Below are 17,476 nucleotides of genomic sequence, written 5' to 3' on the forward strand. Positions count from 1 at the left end.
GACAACCATTTGGAATATTCAATTTCCACTCCATTGCAGTCATCCTGAGCCGCGTTCCCATTTAACTCTGCACTGTTGTTTTTCCCCAAAGGGTCTTTACTTTTATAGGCATTTTGTCTACAAACTTTAACAATTCCCCTCATGTAATTTAAGGGATTTTAGTGTCGTTGTGCTCATTATATTTTTTTCTATTTCATTAAATTGGTTTGGGGATTTTATTGTAGTGTGTTCTTTAACCTATTATGCTGTTCTATGGCAATTCCGTGCTGATCGACCCTCAGCTACAAGGGTTTGCTCGAGAACAGTGTTTTGGCCTCACCAGATTGTGTTTATTAAATCTGTAGGAGCCACCGGCTCCCAAATTAATAGCCAAATTTCTGTCAAGGGGTAAGCCTGTGACTTGTACAAATGCAGTGTTCCCTAATGTTTCAGATACCTTTGCGTTAGAGCAAAGGTTAGTGGAAGCTGAGCAAAACATTTCTGCTCGTGTGCACATGAAAAGTCACTAGAAGAAGGTTATATTCTATAGTCAATATTTGTCAGGAGATATTTTTTGGTTGATTTTTTTTCTAGATCCATGACATCATATATAACCTTCTGGACCAGCTTTGTAGGAATGTTTGGACAACATATTTGTGCACTGACTGCACTAGGCTCATAAAGCCCCAAGGAAGGATTAATAAATAGGTTTCTTTCTGGATACTTTTCCTAGTAACAATTTAGTTAATTATTGTTTCATAGTGAGCTAAAACATGCAACACAACACCAAAGATCCCCAAAATTGGATGAAGTATTGACTCAAATGGTATACCTAGTTCAGAAAGACCATTAAAGAAATGCACATTACACTCAACCACAGTGTATTTATCCCAATCTGGCAAGGCAAAACAGGCATATGGGCCAAACGGGGTACAGAATTAGAGATCTGAGCCTGAACACTAGGAACATACTGTTTTAGTAATGGCAAATATAACAGAGGTAAGTATTCTGCTGTCCAGTCTTGAATGAAAACATTACAAATGAGCACAGAAACAACTGCTTTTTTTCAGTTTGGCAAGGGACGGCATTCCAGATCCAGAACTATGTGGTCCACATGTGGAGCATAGGACTTTACATGTTCAATATGTAGGATATGGGTTTTCCATCGCTTGCCTTTTATCTCATAAAGCAACTTCTGAATCTGGCTCTCTGCGGACTCTGCCCAGCTCTCCCATTCTGGTTTGATCACTGTCTCCTTCTTGATAGTCACTGCATCTCCCTGGGTACATAGGTCAACACTTTGGTTAAAATCTTTTTCCACAGGGGGACTGCACACTTTTCCTTTGGAGAAAACTTGCTGCTGATAATAGCTGCCTGAGTTTGGATTACTGCTTCCCCGAAAAGATTCAACATTTTGATGGATGTGTAGAATACCTCCTGTGTCCTGCCTTAGAACCCTGCAAGCAATGGGCCAACCTTCCATAGAGCTCGGGATCAATCCTAGATTTACTCTGTCAGCTACATTCTGCAAGTCCAGCTAGAAGAAAAGAGAAAACAGTGGTAAATAAGGCAGTCTTAATATTGGGAAATGTATCTAGTGTAACAATTATCAAGAACGACCTGCGCTCTCTGCTCTTAAGATTGCACAAATGTGTCTATATTCTTCACTGCAAAGTGTTAATTTAAATAAAAATCTAAGGTAAAAGACATGCAATAGGTAAACACGAAATAAATAGAAGGAGCAAGATCCGAATATACAAGATCCAAATGACTTTATACCTCAATATATTTCTAAAAGGCAACATAAAACATTTCTAAAAATGGACTGAGAAAGAGGCAAAGGAGAAAGATAATATTAAAATGAGTCATACTAGTTCTCATTCATAGCATCCCTCTGAAAAGCAAATGCTTGACTACCATAATTCCTCGAGCATCTAAGGCCTGCCACTGTGCCCCTGCATGCCTCATTCGTTTAATGTGGAAGCACAACCCTGCTTCCCAGGTAACAGAAGGCAGGTTTGACCCACTTTAAATCAAACTCCTCTACATGTTTTGCTTTTGGGCCACCCAATTCTTTAAATTCACTGTGAACTTTAGTACCACCTTTTAACAGCATTACCGGACATATGAAATGGTTTGAGACCTAATTTACGGTTCGGCGAACAGGTTACCCCATCACCAATGTGGCAGATATCCTAGCAACTGTACTAAAAATTTATTATAGACCATGTCAATTGTTAGATCGAGGATCGTATGACAGCCACATTTGTGATGGTGTATTTGATGTGTTAAACTATAAATAAGGCCTGAAATCATAGTTTATGTTGGTTGATATCACTGAAAGTAAGTAGCATCCTCAAGTGATTCAATTGATTTGTCGTGTGTTTGGGGGTTTACAATTTTGCTTTTGATTATTTTAAAAACACCCCGACAGGGATGTGGTTAAGGCACCACCTAAGATGTCTGCCTGACCTCGGAGCTCCGTACCACACCGGAGCTTTGGCAGCTTTTTCCAGAGACATAATTAATTATGGAATGGCTCTCCTATACCTCTTATGTGGCGGAAACTGCCAGGAATGGATATTTGTACTTACAATCCCTTTTAAGGTACTGACTACTTTTAAAATGCAGCTTTGCTGACTAAACTATTACAGCCACCATTTAGTTTTTTTCAGTACGCTGTTGCTCCAACTCTCGTTACCTCATGAAAGGTCATTTTGCTCATGTTTGTCAACAGTTCTTATATCCCTTCCATTTTTTAGGGGAAATTATAATGGGTATTTGAAAGCTGGATAGTTTATACTTAATTTCTTCTCAGAGTTACTCATTGAGGGATTGAGGAATCACTATTTTAGTTGAACTTCAATCATTTTTTCTCAGCACTAAATCTATGGACTTGTTGGCTCCTGTCTCACACCATCTTCTTCATACTTTTTCTTCAAATTTGACTTATATGCGGAAGAGCAGGAAGCTTTTGCAGTCTATTAATCCTGCTTCAAATACTTCCTTCATATCTGGCAATGCCCCAGTTTTTGCAGATTTAGATCTGGTTTGGTCACACCTCAAATCGCCTAGGTGGAGATTAAATAATGCGTTTTTGTTAGATCCAAACTTTTTCTCCTCCTTTGTTTCTTTCACTACTGAACTCTTTTTTTATTCAATACTAGTTCTGATACAACTCCCCAGTTGGTATGGGATTCAGCTTGTGGTTTTATTATAGATTTTGTTTTTGAAAACAAATGTTTTGCTTATCAACAGAAGCTCTTATTATCTAACATCAAACGTTTAGAACATACATTTTATTCCTCAGCTTCAGATTCTTCTTTGCATGAGCTAGTTCAGACCAAATTAGCTTTTAATACAAAAATCAACTGACCAAGCTTACTGCCTGTTATTATGGTGCTTGTAACAAATCAGGAAAACTTTTAGCCAATTATTTAAACATTCAGAAAGAATGCTGTTTATTGAAACCATTCATCAGATGAGAGACTTTTATTTAAAGATGGGGACATTTTAGCGAAATTCCCGAAATTTTACAAAAAGTTATGTACTCCGGAACATCCAATTCATTCTACTTCTATTGACTTTTATCTTAAAACTGTTTCACCTCTTTCCCGGTCTTTACTGAATTTTGATCCTCTTGAATATGATTTATCGACTACAGAGTTACTCAAAGCTCTTAACACACTGACAAAAGAGAAGAATTCTGGTCCAGATGGGTTTACTGTAGAATTCTATCTGCATTTCTCCAATAATTTGATGCCTACATTTCTACAACTCTTTCAGTTTTTCTTCCTCACTGGCAAAGCTGGTGGTACTTTTCAGAAGGCTACTCTGTCTAATACATAAAGATGGGCGAGATCCTACACAATGCAAGGATTATCATCCTATATGTCTGGTAAATGTAGATTATAAACTTTTTGCCAAATTGCTTGCTCTTCAAATTGAGTCCTTTTTGCCCAAATTAGTGGGTAAAGAACAATGTGGTTTTGTTGAAGGCAGACTAACCTAAGATAATTCTCGTTTATTTTTTATGTAGTTAATGAAGCTCCTTCTATTCCCTAGCCTCTTGCAGCTATTTCTATAGATGCTGAAAAAGGCTTCAACAGAGTAAGCTGGTCTTTTTTACTTAAAATATTGAAATGGTATGGTTTTGGACCCAAAATTATCTCTCTCATTTCTCTGCTTTACACATTTCCTCAGGATGCAGTATTAATTAACAGTCATGTATCTCATTATTTTTCCTTGCAGTGAGGAGTTTTTCAAAGTTGCCCCTTATCTCCTCTTATTTCTTTTGGCCCTTGAACCTTTCCTGTCTCGTATCGGTGACAATGCTCTTATATCAGGATTTCAAAATGGAGATAAATATTTAGAACTCTCTGCCTATGCAGATGATATTCTTCTCTTTCTTTCTAATCCTGATATCTCTATACCTGCTTTACTTAAGGAGCTTTCAAACTTTTATAAGGTTATAAAATTAATCCAGAGAAAACTGAAATTCTGCCCCTTACAAAATTTTGCACTAAGCATTCATTTGACTCCACTTGGTTTCATTGGAATAATGATGCTTCAATAGAATTGGTAAATTACTGTCCTCCTGGAATCCTCTTTATTTATCATGGTGGGGTCGTATGGATTCCATAAAAATGATGATTATACCCATCGTTTTACACACTTTATCTATGACCCCAATTCATATACCAGATATTTACTTTTTTTTAAATTGACTCACTGCTTTCCAAATTCCTTTGGAAGAAGAAAAAAATCAAAAATTTCTATTTCTCTTCTTAAAAAGCTAAGGATAATGGAGGGGGGCATTTCCAAGATTTTCTGACTTATCATAAAGCGTTTTGTCTGAATCAAGCTACCAAATGGATTTCTTCAGCTCCTTCTAATTTTACTCCCTTGTGGCTCCATATAGAACTAGCACTGCTCGCACCTTTCTCTAGTAAGGAAGTTTTAATGTGTTCTTCAAAAAAACATAACATATTCACCACTCTTTAAACATACTTGTTGTTTATTGTGTCCCTATTATCAAATAAAAATCTAATCTAAACCAATTTTTTACAATCTCCACTTTGGTATAACAAGCTAATAACTATAAATAATAGGCCTTTATCCTGAAAATCTTGGAAAACCAGGGGGATTATCTGGGTTCAAGATCTTTTTGATGGCCTCAATCCTCGTCCCTTTCGACAATTTCAATTAGTTTTTGACTGTTGTCGATCTTGTGGCACACATTTTCAACTCTCATGGGGACTGTTTTGAATATTTTCTACCTCATTCCCTCTCTCCCCCGGATTCACTTTCACATTTGTTGTCTCTCAATCCTAGAGTCTCTCTTATAAACAAATATTTCCGGTCATCTGATCCTTCTCTGCCTAAAGCCAAAGTAGAACTCACCTGGAAAGCAGATTTGGAATGTTATTGGACTGTTTTTCTGGAACAAAATATGGTCCAGAATCTTTAAAATTTCAAGATCGGCCTCTACCACTCAATCTATGTTTTGGCTTTATCATAGATTGTATCATACACCAACATCCCTGGCCAAATTCGGTTTCACGTCTAGCCCTACTTGTTGGTCATATCATTGTTCAAAAGGGTATTTGCTCCATATTCTTTTTTTATGCCCCCCTTCTACTATTTTTTGGCAGAAAGTCTGGGCCCAACTTTCACCAATTTTTAAAATAAAATGTCCTCTGTCGATCATCTGAATGTATTTTTACGTAGCCTATCAGATAAAATTGAATTACAAGCCCATTAAAAAGGATTATTTGATCTTATGTTGGCCTTGGCTTTTCAACAAGTTACAATTAACTGGAAATCCTCCTCTAGCATATCTTTTATAGCTTGTTGGAATAATATTTGCCATTATCATCGCTTAGATATTATTTTTACTTCTGTTTGTAGGCCTCTGGTGAATAGAGATTCATATTGGTCCGCATTAATGAATTTTATTAACAATAAGGTTAAACAATGTGATCAATCCATTAGGTCTGAGAATTTTAAACCACCGTAATTTGTTTTTTTCTATGTTCTTTTCTCAGAAACATGGTTCTAGTTTTCTCATAATACTGATTTTTGATTTTCTCTACCTACCTGATCTTCAAATATAGGCTTGTATTCTCCCTTCCCCTTTTATACCCATTCTCCTCCTTTGTAACACAGAATTGTAAACAGCTTTTATCTTATACATTGCTTATTAGCTTTGTACTTTTATTGTTTTTTGTGATGATTGACTAATGTTTGAATCAGATATTGCATAATAGAGCTGATTAAACTTTAAAAAAAACAAAGAACACCCCGACAAAGCCAGGTTTAATTAATGCACTCCTCATGTTGCATTCGGCTCATGGGTATGGGAAAGGATAAGTCAGTTAGGGATGGATCCTAATATTGTAGAGCTGCTCCGGTACCTCCACTCAGGATCGGTTGCAAATGTGAGGGTGGGGATAAACGGGAAATGCTCCAATGTCTTTAAGCTTACTAAGGGCGTTCGACCGGGGTGTGTGTTGGCTCCTACTCTGTTCCTTTTATATACAAATGGGCTGTCGTATTTTTTGGTGGAACCCTGTAGGGATGTCTCGAAGGTGAATGGCTCTAGTGTCCCTGTGCTGACATACGCGGATGATGCGGTCCTTATGGCCCGCACTATGAATGGCCTCCGTAAAGTAGTTAGAGCTTATGTCTCTTACATGTCAGGCTTGGGTCTAGAGATTAACTATAAGAAATCGCATTTTATGGTATGTGGTAGACCTTTGAGTAGGGTGGGGGAGTTAAAGGTTGATGATCAAATTATTAGCAGGGTAGATGAATTCCCATATTTAGGGGTGATCTTTGATGATAAAGGTTCATGGAAACCCTGTATTGCCAGGAGGAGTATGCTCTTCTATGCCTCAGTTGGTGCCACGTTAGATTTTGCTGTTAGAGTGGGAAGTAAACCAATTAAGCCTTTGCTTGAAATCTACAGGTGAAAATGTCTCCCTGTCCTATTGTACGGTGCAGCACTCTGGGGGGATAGGGACACCCCAGCCCCCCGTGTTGAAGAAAATTGTTTCTGTAGAAGATTATTGGGTGTTGGTCAAAGTACCTCTGGTTTTTGCCTACATTTAGAACTAGATCTTGAGTGTGTGCAAGACACTATTCAGCTGGCTCCCCTCTTGTTATGGATCTTGATTTGGAGTAATGAATATGCATCTTTTAATAGAGAGATCTTAAGGGACTGTTTGGCCTGTGATAATGCTAAATATATTCCCTGGCTAACGTATATAAGAAAGGTAGCTCAGGAATTTGGGCGGCCGGACCTGTTTAACACTCCTGAGGGTCTGACTAGCCGGGATAAAAATTGGGTCAAGGAGAATTTCTTAAGAATCCGGGGGGCTAAAAGAGAGGGGAAGGAACTAGAGAAACAATCGGTCAGGGACTTTGTTATGTTAAAGATGGGGGCAGGTCCTGAGCCCTACCTTTTAGGAATAAATGATTTGAGAGAAAGGACTCTCATTACTCGATTTCGCTTGGGGATCATAGAAGTAATCTTGGTTTCCCGTTAGGTCAGTATGGTGGAAAATCTATTAGGCCGTGTCCTAGTGACGGGGTGTCCCTGCAGACCTTGCCCCATTTTATATTATTTTGTGTCTTTTATGCACCTTTTGGAAGTAGTTATTTATTACCCCTGCTGAGGCCAAAGGGTTTCGTGCAATACAGTCCGGCTTTTTTGTGGCTGCAAATGGCTTCAGATGCGTTGGTATGGAGAGGGGTGGGGCTGTTCCTGAGTGGAGCCATTACTTGACTGTTATTTCTGATAACGCGGTTTTATTTGTTTTTAATATTATGATCATTGTTATTGTTATTATGGCTTATTTATTGTTATTTATGTATTTTAACCGGTTCTGTGCCCAGGACGTAATGGTTACGTCCTGAGGCACAGTGCTGCTGTGCCCAGGACGTAACCATTACGTCCTGGTAACAGTGCCCAGAGGGAGCGCTAGCGCTCCCTCTGTGGGGTTCTCCCGCACCCCCCCAAGTCAGGGGTGGAAGGGGAAGCCCTTCCCCTTCCACCCCTGACCCCCCAACCCACCCTGTGACGTCAGCGTGCGAGCGCGCACTGATTTGTCACAGGGTCTCAGAGCTTCCAGCGCGATTGAAAGAGAAATGCTCAGCATTTCTCTTTCAATCACGTGGGGGAGGCCCGGAGAGGCTTCAAAGGGAAGGAAACGTATTTCCTTCCCTTTGAAGTCTCTCCCAGGGTTTCAAAAGCCGGATTGCATGCAATCCGGCATTTGAAACCCCACTAGACACCAGGGATTTTTTTTTTTTAAATGACATAAGGGAGCGACCCCTTGGGCAAGGGTCGCTCCCAGGGGGGGGCATTTTTTTGGGAGGCAGAAACCTCTAGGCACCAGGGCTTTTTTTTTTTTGCGTCGTCACGCAAGGGGAGCGACCTTGTAGGCAAGGGTCACTCCCCGGGGGGGGGGGGCAAATTTATTTTAGGCCACTTCTGCCCCCAGGGGGGGCAGAAACCACTAGCCGCCAGGGCAACATTTTTTTTGGTGTTTTTTTATTGGTTTTTTGTTTTTTTTTTAGATGGGGAGCGACCCATTAGGCAAGGGTCGCTCCCCCAGGGGGGGTAAATTTATTTTAGGCCATTTCTGCCCCCCCGGGGGCAGATCGGCCTATTGTTATTAGGCCGATCTGCCCCCAGGGGGGGCAGAAACCTCTAGGTGCCAGGGCAAATAGTTTTTTTGTGTTTTTTTGGGGTTTGTTTGTTTTTTTAGAGATGGGGAGCGACCCATTAGGCAAGGGTCGCTCCCCTGGGGGGCAAATTGTAATTAGACAATTTCTGCCCCCCTTGGGGGCAGATTGGCCGATTTTAGGTCAATCTGCCCCCCAAGGGGGCAGAAACCACTAGGCACCGGGGATTTATTTTAGGCCATTTCTGCCCCCCCTGGGGCCGGCTGAGCTAGAGGCCAAAATCCACAGGTAGGCACTGTTTTCTATGAAAAAATGTGATGTGTCCACGTTGTGTTTTGGGCCATATCCTGTCGCGGGCGCTAGGCCTACCCACACAAGTGAGGTATCATTTTTATCGGGAGACTTGGGGGAATGCTGGGTGGAAGGAAATTTGTGGCGCCTCTCAGATTCCAGAACTGTCAACGAAATCTGAGGAAAATGTGTTTTTTTAGCCAAATTATGAGGTTTGCAAAGGATTCTGGGTAACAGAACCTGGTCAGAGCCCCACAAGTCACCCCATCTTGGATTCCCCTAGGTCTCTAGTTTTCAAAAATGCACAGGTTTGGTAGGTTTCCCTAGGTGCCGGCTGAGCTAGAGGCCAAAATCTACAGGTAGGCACTTTGCAAAAAACACCTCTGTTTTCTTTAAAAAAATGTGATGTGTCCACGTTGTGTTTTAGGCCATTTCCTGTCATGGGTGCTAGGCCTACCCACACAAGTGAGGTATCATTTTTATCGGAAGACTTGGGGGAATGCTGGGTGGAAGGGAATTTGTGGCTCTTCTCAAATTCCAGAACTTTCTGTCACATAAATGTGAGAAAAACGTGTTTTTTAAGCCAAATTGTGAGGTTTGCAAAGGATTCTGGGTAACAGAACCTGGTCAGAGCCCCACAAGTCACCCCATCTTGGATTCCCCTAGGTCTCTAGTTTTCAAAAATGCACAGGTTTGGTAGGTTTCCCTAGGTGCCGGCTGAGCTAGAGGCCAAAATCTACAGGTAGGCACTTTGCAAAAAACACCTCTGTTTTCTTTAAAAAAATGTGATGTGTCCACGTTGTGTTTTGGGGCATTTCCTGTCACGGGTGCTAGGCCTACCCACACAAGTGAGGTATCATTTTTATCGGAAGACTTGGGGGAAAGCTGGGTGGAAGGAAATTTGTGGCTCCTCTCAGATTCCAGAACTTTCTGTCACATAAATGTGAGAAAAACGTGTTTTTTAAGCCAAATTTTGAGGTTTGCAAAGGATTCTGGGTAACAGAACCTGGTCAGAGCCCCACAAGTCACCCCATCTTGGATTCCCCTAGGTCTCTAGTTTTCAAAAATGCACAGGTTTGGTAGGTTTCCCTAGGTGCCGGCTGAGCTAGAGGCCAAAATCTACAGGTAGGCACTTTGCAAAAAACACCTCTGTTTTCTTTCAAAAAATGTGATGTTTCCATGTTGTGTTTTGGGGCGTTTCCTGTCACGGGCGCTAGGCCTACCCACACAAGTGAGGTATCATTATTATCAGGAGACTTGGGGGAACGCTGGGTGGAAGGAAGTTTGTGGCTCCTCTCAAATTCCAGAACTTTCTGTCACATAAATGTGAGAAAAACGTGTTTTTTAAGCCAAATTGTGAGGTTTGCAAAGGATTCTGGGTAACAGAACCTGGTCAGAGCCCCACAAGTCACCCCATCTTGGATTCCCCTAGGTCTCTAGTTTTCAAAAATGCACAGGTTTGGTAGGTTTCCCTAGGTGCCGGCTGAGCTAGAGGCCAAAATCTACAGGTAGGCACTTTGCAAAAAACACCTCTGTTTTCTTTAAAAAAATGTGATGTGTCCACGTTGTGTTTTGGGGCATTTCCTGTCACGGGTGCTAGGTCTACCCACACAAGTGAGGTATCATTTTTATCGGAAGACTTGGGGGAAAGCTGGGTGGAAGGAAATTTGTGGCTCCTCTCAGATTCCAGAACTTTCTGTCACATAAATGTGAGAAAAACGTGTTTTTTAAGCCAAATTTTGAGGTTTGCAAAGGATTCTGGGTAACAGAACCTGGTCAGAGCCCCACAAGTCACCCCATCTTGGATTCCCCTAGGTCTCTAGTTTTCAAAAATGCACAGGTTTGGTAGGTTTCCCTAGGTGCCGGCTGAGCTAGAGGCCAAAATCTACAGGTAGGCACTTTGCAAAAAACACCTCTGTTTTCTTTCAAAAAATGTGATGTTTCCATGTTGTGTTTTGGGGCGTTTCCTGTCACGGGCGCTAGGCCTACCCACACAAGTGAGGTATCATTTTTATCAGGAGACTTGGGGGAACGCTGGGTGGAAGGAAGTTTGTGGCTCCTCTCAAATTCCAGAACTTTCTGTCACCGAAATGTGAGAAAAACGTGTTTTTTTTAGCTAACTTTTGAGGTTTGCAAAGGATTCTGGGTAACAGAACCTGGTCAGAGCCCCACAAGTCACCCCATCTTGGATTCTCGTAGGTCTCTAGTTTCCAAAAATGCACAGGTTTGGTAGGTTTCCCTAGGTGCCGGCTGAGCTAGAGGCCTAAATCTACAGGTAGGCACTTTGCAAAAAACACCTCTGTTTTCTTTGAAAATTTTTGATGTGTCCACGTTGTGTTTTGGGGCATTTCCTGTCACGGGTGCTAGGCCTACCCACACAAGTGAGGCATCATTTTTATCGGGAGACTTGGGGGAACGCTGGGTGGAAGGAAATTTGTGGCTCCTCTCTGAATCCAGAACTTTCTGTCACCAAAATTTGAGGAAAATGTGGTTTTTTAGCCAAAGTTTGAGGTTTGCAAAGGATTCTGGGTAAAGAACCTGGTCAGAGCCCCACAAGTCACCCCATCCTAGATTCCCCTAGGTCTCTAGTTTTCAAAAATGCACAGGTTTGGTAGGTTTCCCTAGGTGCCTGCTGAGCTAGAGGCCAAACTCTACAGGTAGGCACTTTGCAAAAAACACCTCTGTTTTCTTTAAAAAAATGTGATGTGGGTGTGGCTTCGGGGGTCAATATGGCGGTCGCACTCTGAGAGTGCTCTGGACCCCTCAGTCATCCACCCGTAGCTAGCGTGGTCTGACCGAGCAGAAGACGCGGCCCTAGCAGTCATTGTGACCCTTGGACCCAGGGGAGTCTGTGGCGGTGAGCAATTAAGGAAATCGGCCCCCGTTCCCGTGCCGCGGCTCGTCCAGTTCCCTCCGCTGAGCCGATGCCGGGCCAGCGGCCCCTCCTGGCGCGGCCACGCTGGACCGGAGGTGTGGCGGGGTGAGGAGAGAACCCTGGAAAGAGTTGAGGCCGCGCTCCATACGCGGACCGTGGGAACGGCGCTACTACGTCCCTGGGGGGAAGACGCTGAGTGGACGGAGCCGCAGCCGCGTGCCGGCTCGAGAGTGCCGGCCGAAAGGAGCTGCGGGGCTGTGCTGCATCGGAGCGGGACCCCGGTGGCCGGGACTGGAGTGGCGAGGGGGCGGTTGCGGCGAGGGACCCCCCGGTGCCCCGATTGATGACAGAGGCGTACTGAAGGCACACGAAATGCCACGGTAACACCAGGGCCGGGCGAGGCCGTACTGAAGGTACCGGCACGACTTGAGAACGAAGAGGGGGAGAGGAAGGGAAGACGTCCTACCCCTCTTAACATTTAATAACTAACAATTGAAAAGAGAGGCTTGGATCCACCCTCTCTGAGTCCTTGACCTGATCGGGCCCACCGTGGACCACGGCCGCGCCGGGGAACAAACCGCGATCCGACCTGACGAAGGGCGGCATCCTTGAATTACCCCGTGGCGACGATAGTGCAGCGCAATTAGCAGCTGGGCCACGGCGGAACTGGACTCGTCGCAGAATCACCGGATCCCAGAGGTGGAGAAGGCCAGAACTTGGGCCTAGGTGCCTCTCCCTGCGCCCTCTTTGTATCCGTGGTAATAGCAAACATGCAAGGGACCTAGACTTGATCTGAAACACTGCAAGAAGCGAGTTATCTGACTCCCGTTTCCGGTATCGTGATGGGGAGAGACAAGGCGAACAAACAACCCCCACCCTCTCAGCAAAAGATTGACCAGTTCACGACGCCGGCGGGCCAGCGAGGAGAGGGAGACACGGCTAGTGGGGGCCCAGCACCGGACAGAGTGAATGCCATCCTTCAAGCCATTCAATCATCACAGTCTGCTGTAGAGACTAAAATCGGGGAAGTACGAGAAGACGTGGGCCTTGTTCGGCAGGACCTCAGAAACGCGGTGAACCGAATCACTGAGGTTGAAACCAGAGTCTCCCAGACTGAAAATGATCTAGCCGACCTTAGAAGTAAAGTGGCCCAGCTGCAGACTTGAACCAGCGAGCTACACCGTCGTGCGGAGGATGCAGAAAACCGGTCAAGACGCAATAACCTGCGCTTCATCGGATTCCCGGAGGGCATAGAGGATGGCGGGGCCTCTGAGTTTCTAGAGAAGTGGATTAAAACCTGGATGCCAAACCAGTCCCTTTCGCCCTGGTTTGCGATCGAACGAGCACACAGGGCATTGGCCCCATGCCCCCCACCAGGTGGCCCAAAACGCCCGATGATTGTGCACTTCTTTAACTTCAAAGATAGAGACAATATCCTTAAAGAGGCTAGGAGATCAGAGGACCTTCAATGGGAGAACCATAAAATCCTAATTTTCCCAGACTACACTCGTGAGGTCCAGATCCGCCGCCGGTCGTACGAACACTTTAAACAGAAACTTAGAGCAATGCAACTTTCATACATGCTCCTCTTCCCCGCACGGCTCAAGGTCCTCTTGGCCGGGCAAGCACATTTTTTTTAAACACCCGAAGAGGCTTGGGACTGGCTAACGGAGGAGGGCGTCGGAGCCCGAGGGGGGCCCTTGGGACACGCGGAGAGGGCCCCTCGGGTCGGACCCCCATCCCGGGGGGACCCCGGAGGAGTCGGAGGCGTACCAGATCTCGGAGAGGGAGGCCAAAGGACAAAAACACCTCAGCAAGTAATGAGGCAATCCGAGACTTTGGCTCACAAACAGAGAGGAAACCCGCGGACCCTTCTGGACCTCAGACCTCAAGTCAAACGACAGATGACAACCGCTTGAGCCAGTCCCTGGCCCTCGGTTAATATGGTACACTTGGCACCCGCTGATGGGAGCCCGAAGGACCCGAGATGTCCGACTTGCTTATGCAGACCTTACAAGGGTCACTACAGAAGGCGTCAAGCCTCCCTACTACATGGCACCCGAAACTTGGCATGTGACCACTAATTGTAATTGATCCGACTACATGGAGGGGTCCACCACTCCACCCCAATGACAGTCCTGCTGGCTGTCTGGTTTTGGTTGGGTATTTGGGCGACAGATGCTTCCGGGGTGGTAGTATGAAGCTAGCCTAGAAAGTAATAAGTTGGTTAGCTTCAGTTGTTGTTTTATTATTTCATTGTTACGTTTGAAATGGTCGTCCCTAGGTCCACAGCCAGACACTCAGCCCTATGTAACACCTATGCAACCCATGCCTGGCACTCATTGACTCAGGTCCTCTCCTGGAACGTAAATGGCCTGTTGGATAAGATTAAGAGGTCAGCAGTATTTAACACTCTCCGCAGATATTCCCCCTCAGTAGTCCTCTTGCAGGAAACTCACCTCCTTGGGTCTAGGTACCCCATGCTCGCACGAGGAGGATATGACAGAGTATACCATGCGGGCTTCTCCAGGGGCTCCAGGAGGGTGGCCGTTTTACTTCACTGCTCCCTGCCTGTGGTGATTACAGCCACGCAGGCCGACCCACAGGGCAGATTTGTAGTGGCCACGGGGACTCTTCATGGGACACCGATAAATCTTATATGTGCGTACGCCCCCCTGGCAAGACTTGATGCCTTCTTGCTCTCGCTTCGCCGAGTGGTTGTGGGACTACCCCAGGGGGTCATCCTGCTGGGAGGAGACTTCAACGCGGTTCTCGATCCCGACCTGGATGTATCCGGCGGGACTACGGCCATTAGATCAGCCAGGGCTTCGGCCCTCAACAGCTGGACCGAGAGCCTTGGCCTTTGTGAGGTGTGGAGAACCTGGCACCCCAGAGATCGTCAATACACCCACACGTCGGCCGCCCACCAGACGCAACCCAGAATAGATCTTGTGTTCATGTCCGCCTTAGACCTTTCGAGCGTCACAGGGGCAGAGATACTCCCCTGGGTAGTTTCGGACCACGCACCTGTGCGGGTCCGCCTGGGCGGAACAGATCCCTCTAAGCGCCCGGTATGGCGCTTAAATGCATGGTACTTAGAGGACAAAGACTATACCCAAGAGGTCAGAAATCATCTCGCTCAATATTTTGATCTGAATCTGGGATCGGTCAAGTCCCCAGGAACAATATGGGCCGCCTGTAAGGTTACCCTCAGAGGGCACGCCAAGCACCTTCTCCGTTCCTGCGAACGGGACAGGAACTCTCAGGTCTCCGACCTGGAGGCCAAGGCCTTGAGACTGGAGCGCCAACAAATGACTTCATCGTCTGCCGCTACCATGAGGCAGCTGACTATGGTTAGAGAAGAAATTAAACACATAATGCTAGATTCGGCAAGGTGCATTTGGAGAGCCTCAGTAGCCCGTATATATGGCTGGGGGGACAAGAATGGGAAGCTCCTGCACTGGCTGGCCGCTCGCCCTCTGGCCAACAGGGTTAGACCTGAGATTTTAGAGTCCTCGGGCTCCCTCTCCAGGACACCTACTGAAATCGCACAAAGCTTTGCCTCCTACTACGCCCTCCTCTATGCAATGCACCCCGCCCTGCCATTGAGAGAGAGACTCCCCTCTTAAATGAAATCACTCTCCCCAGGGTCTCCCTAGAGACAAGAGACAGGCTGGATGAAACCATTAGCCTCGCAGAGATCACCAGTGCAATTTCTAACCTGGCACCGGGCAAGACCCCAGGCCCCGACGGACTCCCAGCAGAGCTATATAGCAAATGCAGTGATATACTAGGTCCCCACTTACTCAGCATGTACGAAAAGGCCGAGAAACTGGGCCGATGCCCCACCGAGATCGACCAAGCTACAATTGTAGTGATCCCCAAAACCCAACCCCCATCGCGGCATTGTTCGGCATACCGGCCCATCTCACTTCTAAATATTGAGATCAAAGTGCTTTCCTCGACCCTGGCTTCTAGATTGAAAGAGGTAATGCCCACACTAGTGCACCCTGACCAATATGGCTTCATGCCCAATCGTAGTACCAGGCACTGCATTAGGCGGTTGCATCTGGCCCTGGCACACCACAGGACTCTGTCGCATACACCCTTGGCATTACTCTTACTCGACTTTGAGAAAGCCTTGACACAGTGGATTGGTCCTACCTTGAGCTGGTCCTGCAGAAAAATGGGCTCGGCCCCAGATTCCGAGGCTTAGTGAGACTCCTATACTCCAAGCCAAGACCTCGAGTCCGGGTGAATGGGGTGGTCTCCGACCCGTGCCCTATTGGCCGTGGAACCCGACAGGGATGCCCGCTATCCCCTCTACTCTTCGCATTAATGATAGAGCCTCTGGCGATACTGCTGCGAGGAGACCCTCTGATCGAGGGCTGGTCCTGGCCCGCTTGTGCAGAGGACTGTGTGGCGTTGTACGCAGACGATGTCCTCCTATATATCTCCAACCCGGCTAAAAGCGGCCCCCGCGTACTGGAGATCTTGGGCCTCTTTGCAGAGGCCTCGGGCTGATCTTGACCCCGCCAAGTCCCTGTTGGTCCCCCTACACCGCTCTGGAGATTGTGTGGACTAGCAGCGGAATATTCCAGTACGAAGAAACAGCTTTAAATACCTTGGAATATATATTTCACTTCTCCCCGAGTTGACATGGGAACTTAACATTACACCGTTAACTAGAAGAATCAGAAGTGATCTCCTGCATTGGAGGACTCTTCCTCTTAACCTGCTTGGTAGAATAGCGCTCTACAAGATGATGATCCTCCCTAGGCTCCTCTATCTTCTGCACAATTTTCCCCATCCCATCCCTAGGAAATGGTTTGGGAAAATGGACTCATTGGCACGCCAATTTATATGGAGCGGAGCCCGTCCAAGGCTGGCGCTCAAAACTTGCCAGAGGGATGTATATGATGGGGGTTTGTGCATGTCCAGTATCCATTACTACCACCTCGCGTCACAAGTGCTTGTGATTAATGACTGGATGGGGGGTGGATGGACAGACCCGGCATACCGACTGGAACTCCAGACGATGGGCTACCCACGGATTTTTGACACCCTCTATAGAGGCCCGATCTCTCAAGATGTCCCGGATGTGACCAAGGTGGTTCTATGGGATGGCGGACGGCTCAAAAATCGACGGGGTGGTGGGGACGTCTTACCCAACAGACCCCGCTGTGGCATGAGAGGCACTTGGTGGAGGTGGCGGGCCCGGAGGGGTTTCAGAACTGGGATAACATAGGTATTTCCACACTAGGCGATGTCTGGAACAGGTCACACATACGGTCCTTTGAGGATCTCCAGAAAAACTTTTCATTAAATAGGACACAGTTCCACAGGTACCTCTAGCTCCGCCATGCCTTATTAGTACACATCCGAGTGGGAGAGGTCATACCCGAATGCAGCCCCATGGAGGCCAAGGCACTGATGGGGGGCCTAGGCAAGGGAGGTGTTTCTCAGATATATCGCACCCTGGTCACCGGCACCTCGGGTCCCCTGGGGGAGCTTCGCCAAAGATGGGAGGGGTGGATAGGCCCCATGGAAGAGATGGAATGGGGTGAGGCACTAATGGCCCCGCGCGCCCTGGTGATCGCTACCCGCCTTAGATTGATACAAATTTACTATCTGCACACA

At 46.0% G+C, this 17,476-nt stretch overlaps 1 protein-coding gene across 2 annotated transcripts in view; it reads right to left on the reverse strand.

Moving 5' to 3' along the window:
- Positions 1-847: 847 nt before the first annotated feature.
- Positions 848-17,476, reverse strand: part of TRMT12 (tRNA methyltransferase 12 homolog) — a 200,304-nt gene continuing 183,675 nt past the window's right edge. For both annotated transcript variants that reach the window (XM_069213269.1, XM_069213260.1), the window contains one exon: positions 848-1,516. In XM_069213269.1, coding sequence (XP_069069370.1) covers positions 1,046-1,516 — 471 coding nt within the window. In that variant the 3' untranslated portion in view covers positions 848-1,045. The remainder of the gene's footprint in view (positions 1,517-17,476) is intronic.

The sequence above is a fragment of the Pleurodeles waltl genome, chromosome 2_1 (assembly GCF_031143425.1).
Source record: "Pleurodeles waltl isolate 20211129_DDA chromosome 2_1, aPleWal1.hap1.20221129, whole genome shotgun sequence".
Classification (NCBI taxonomy): Eukaryota; Metazoa; Chordata; class Amphibia; order Caudata; family Salamandridae; genus Pleurodeles; species Pleurodeles waltl.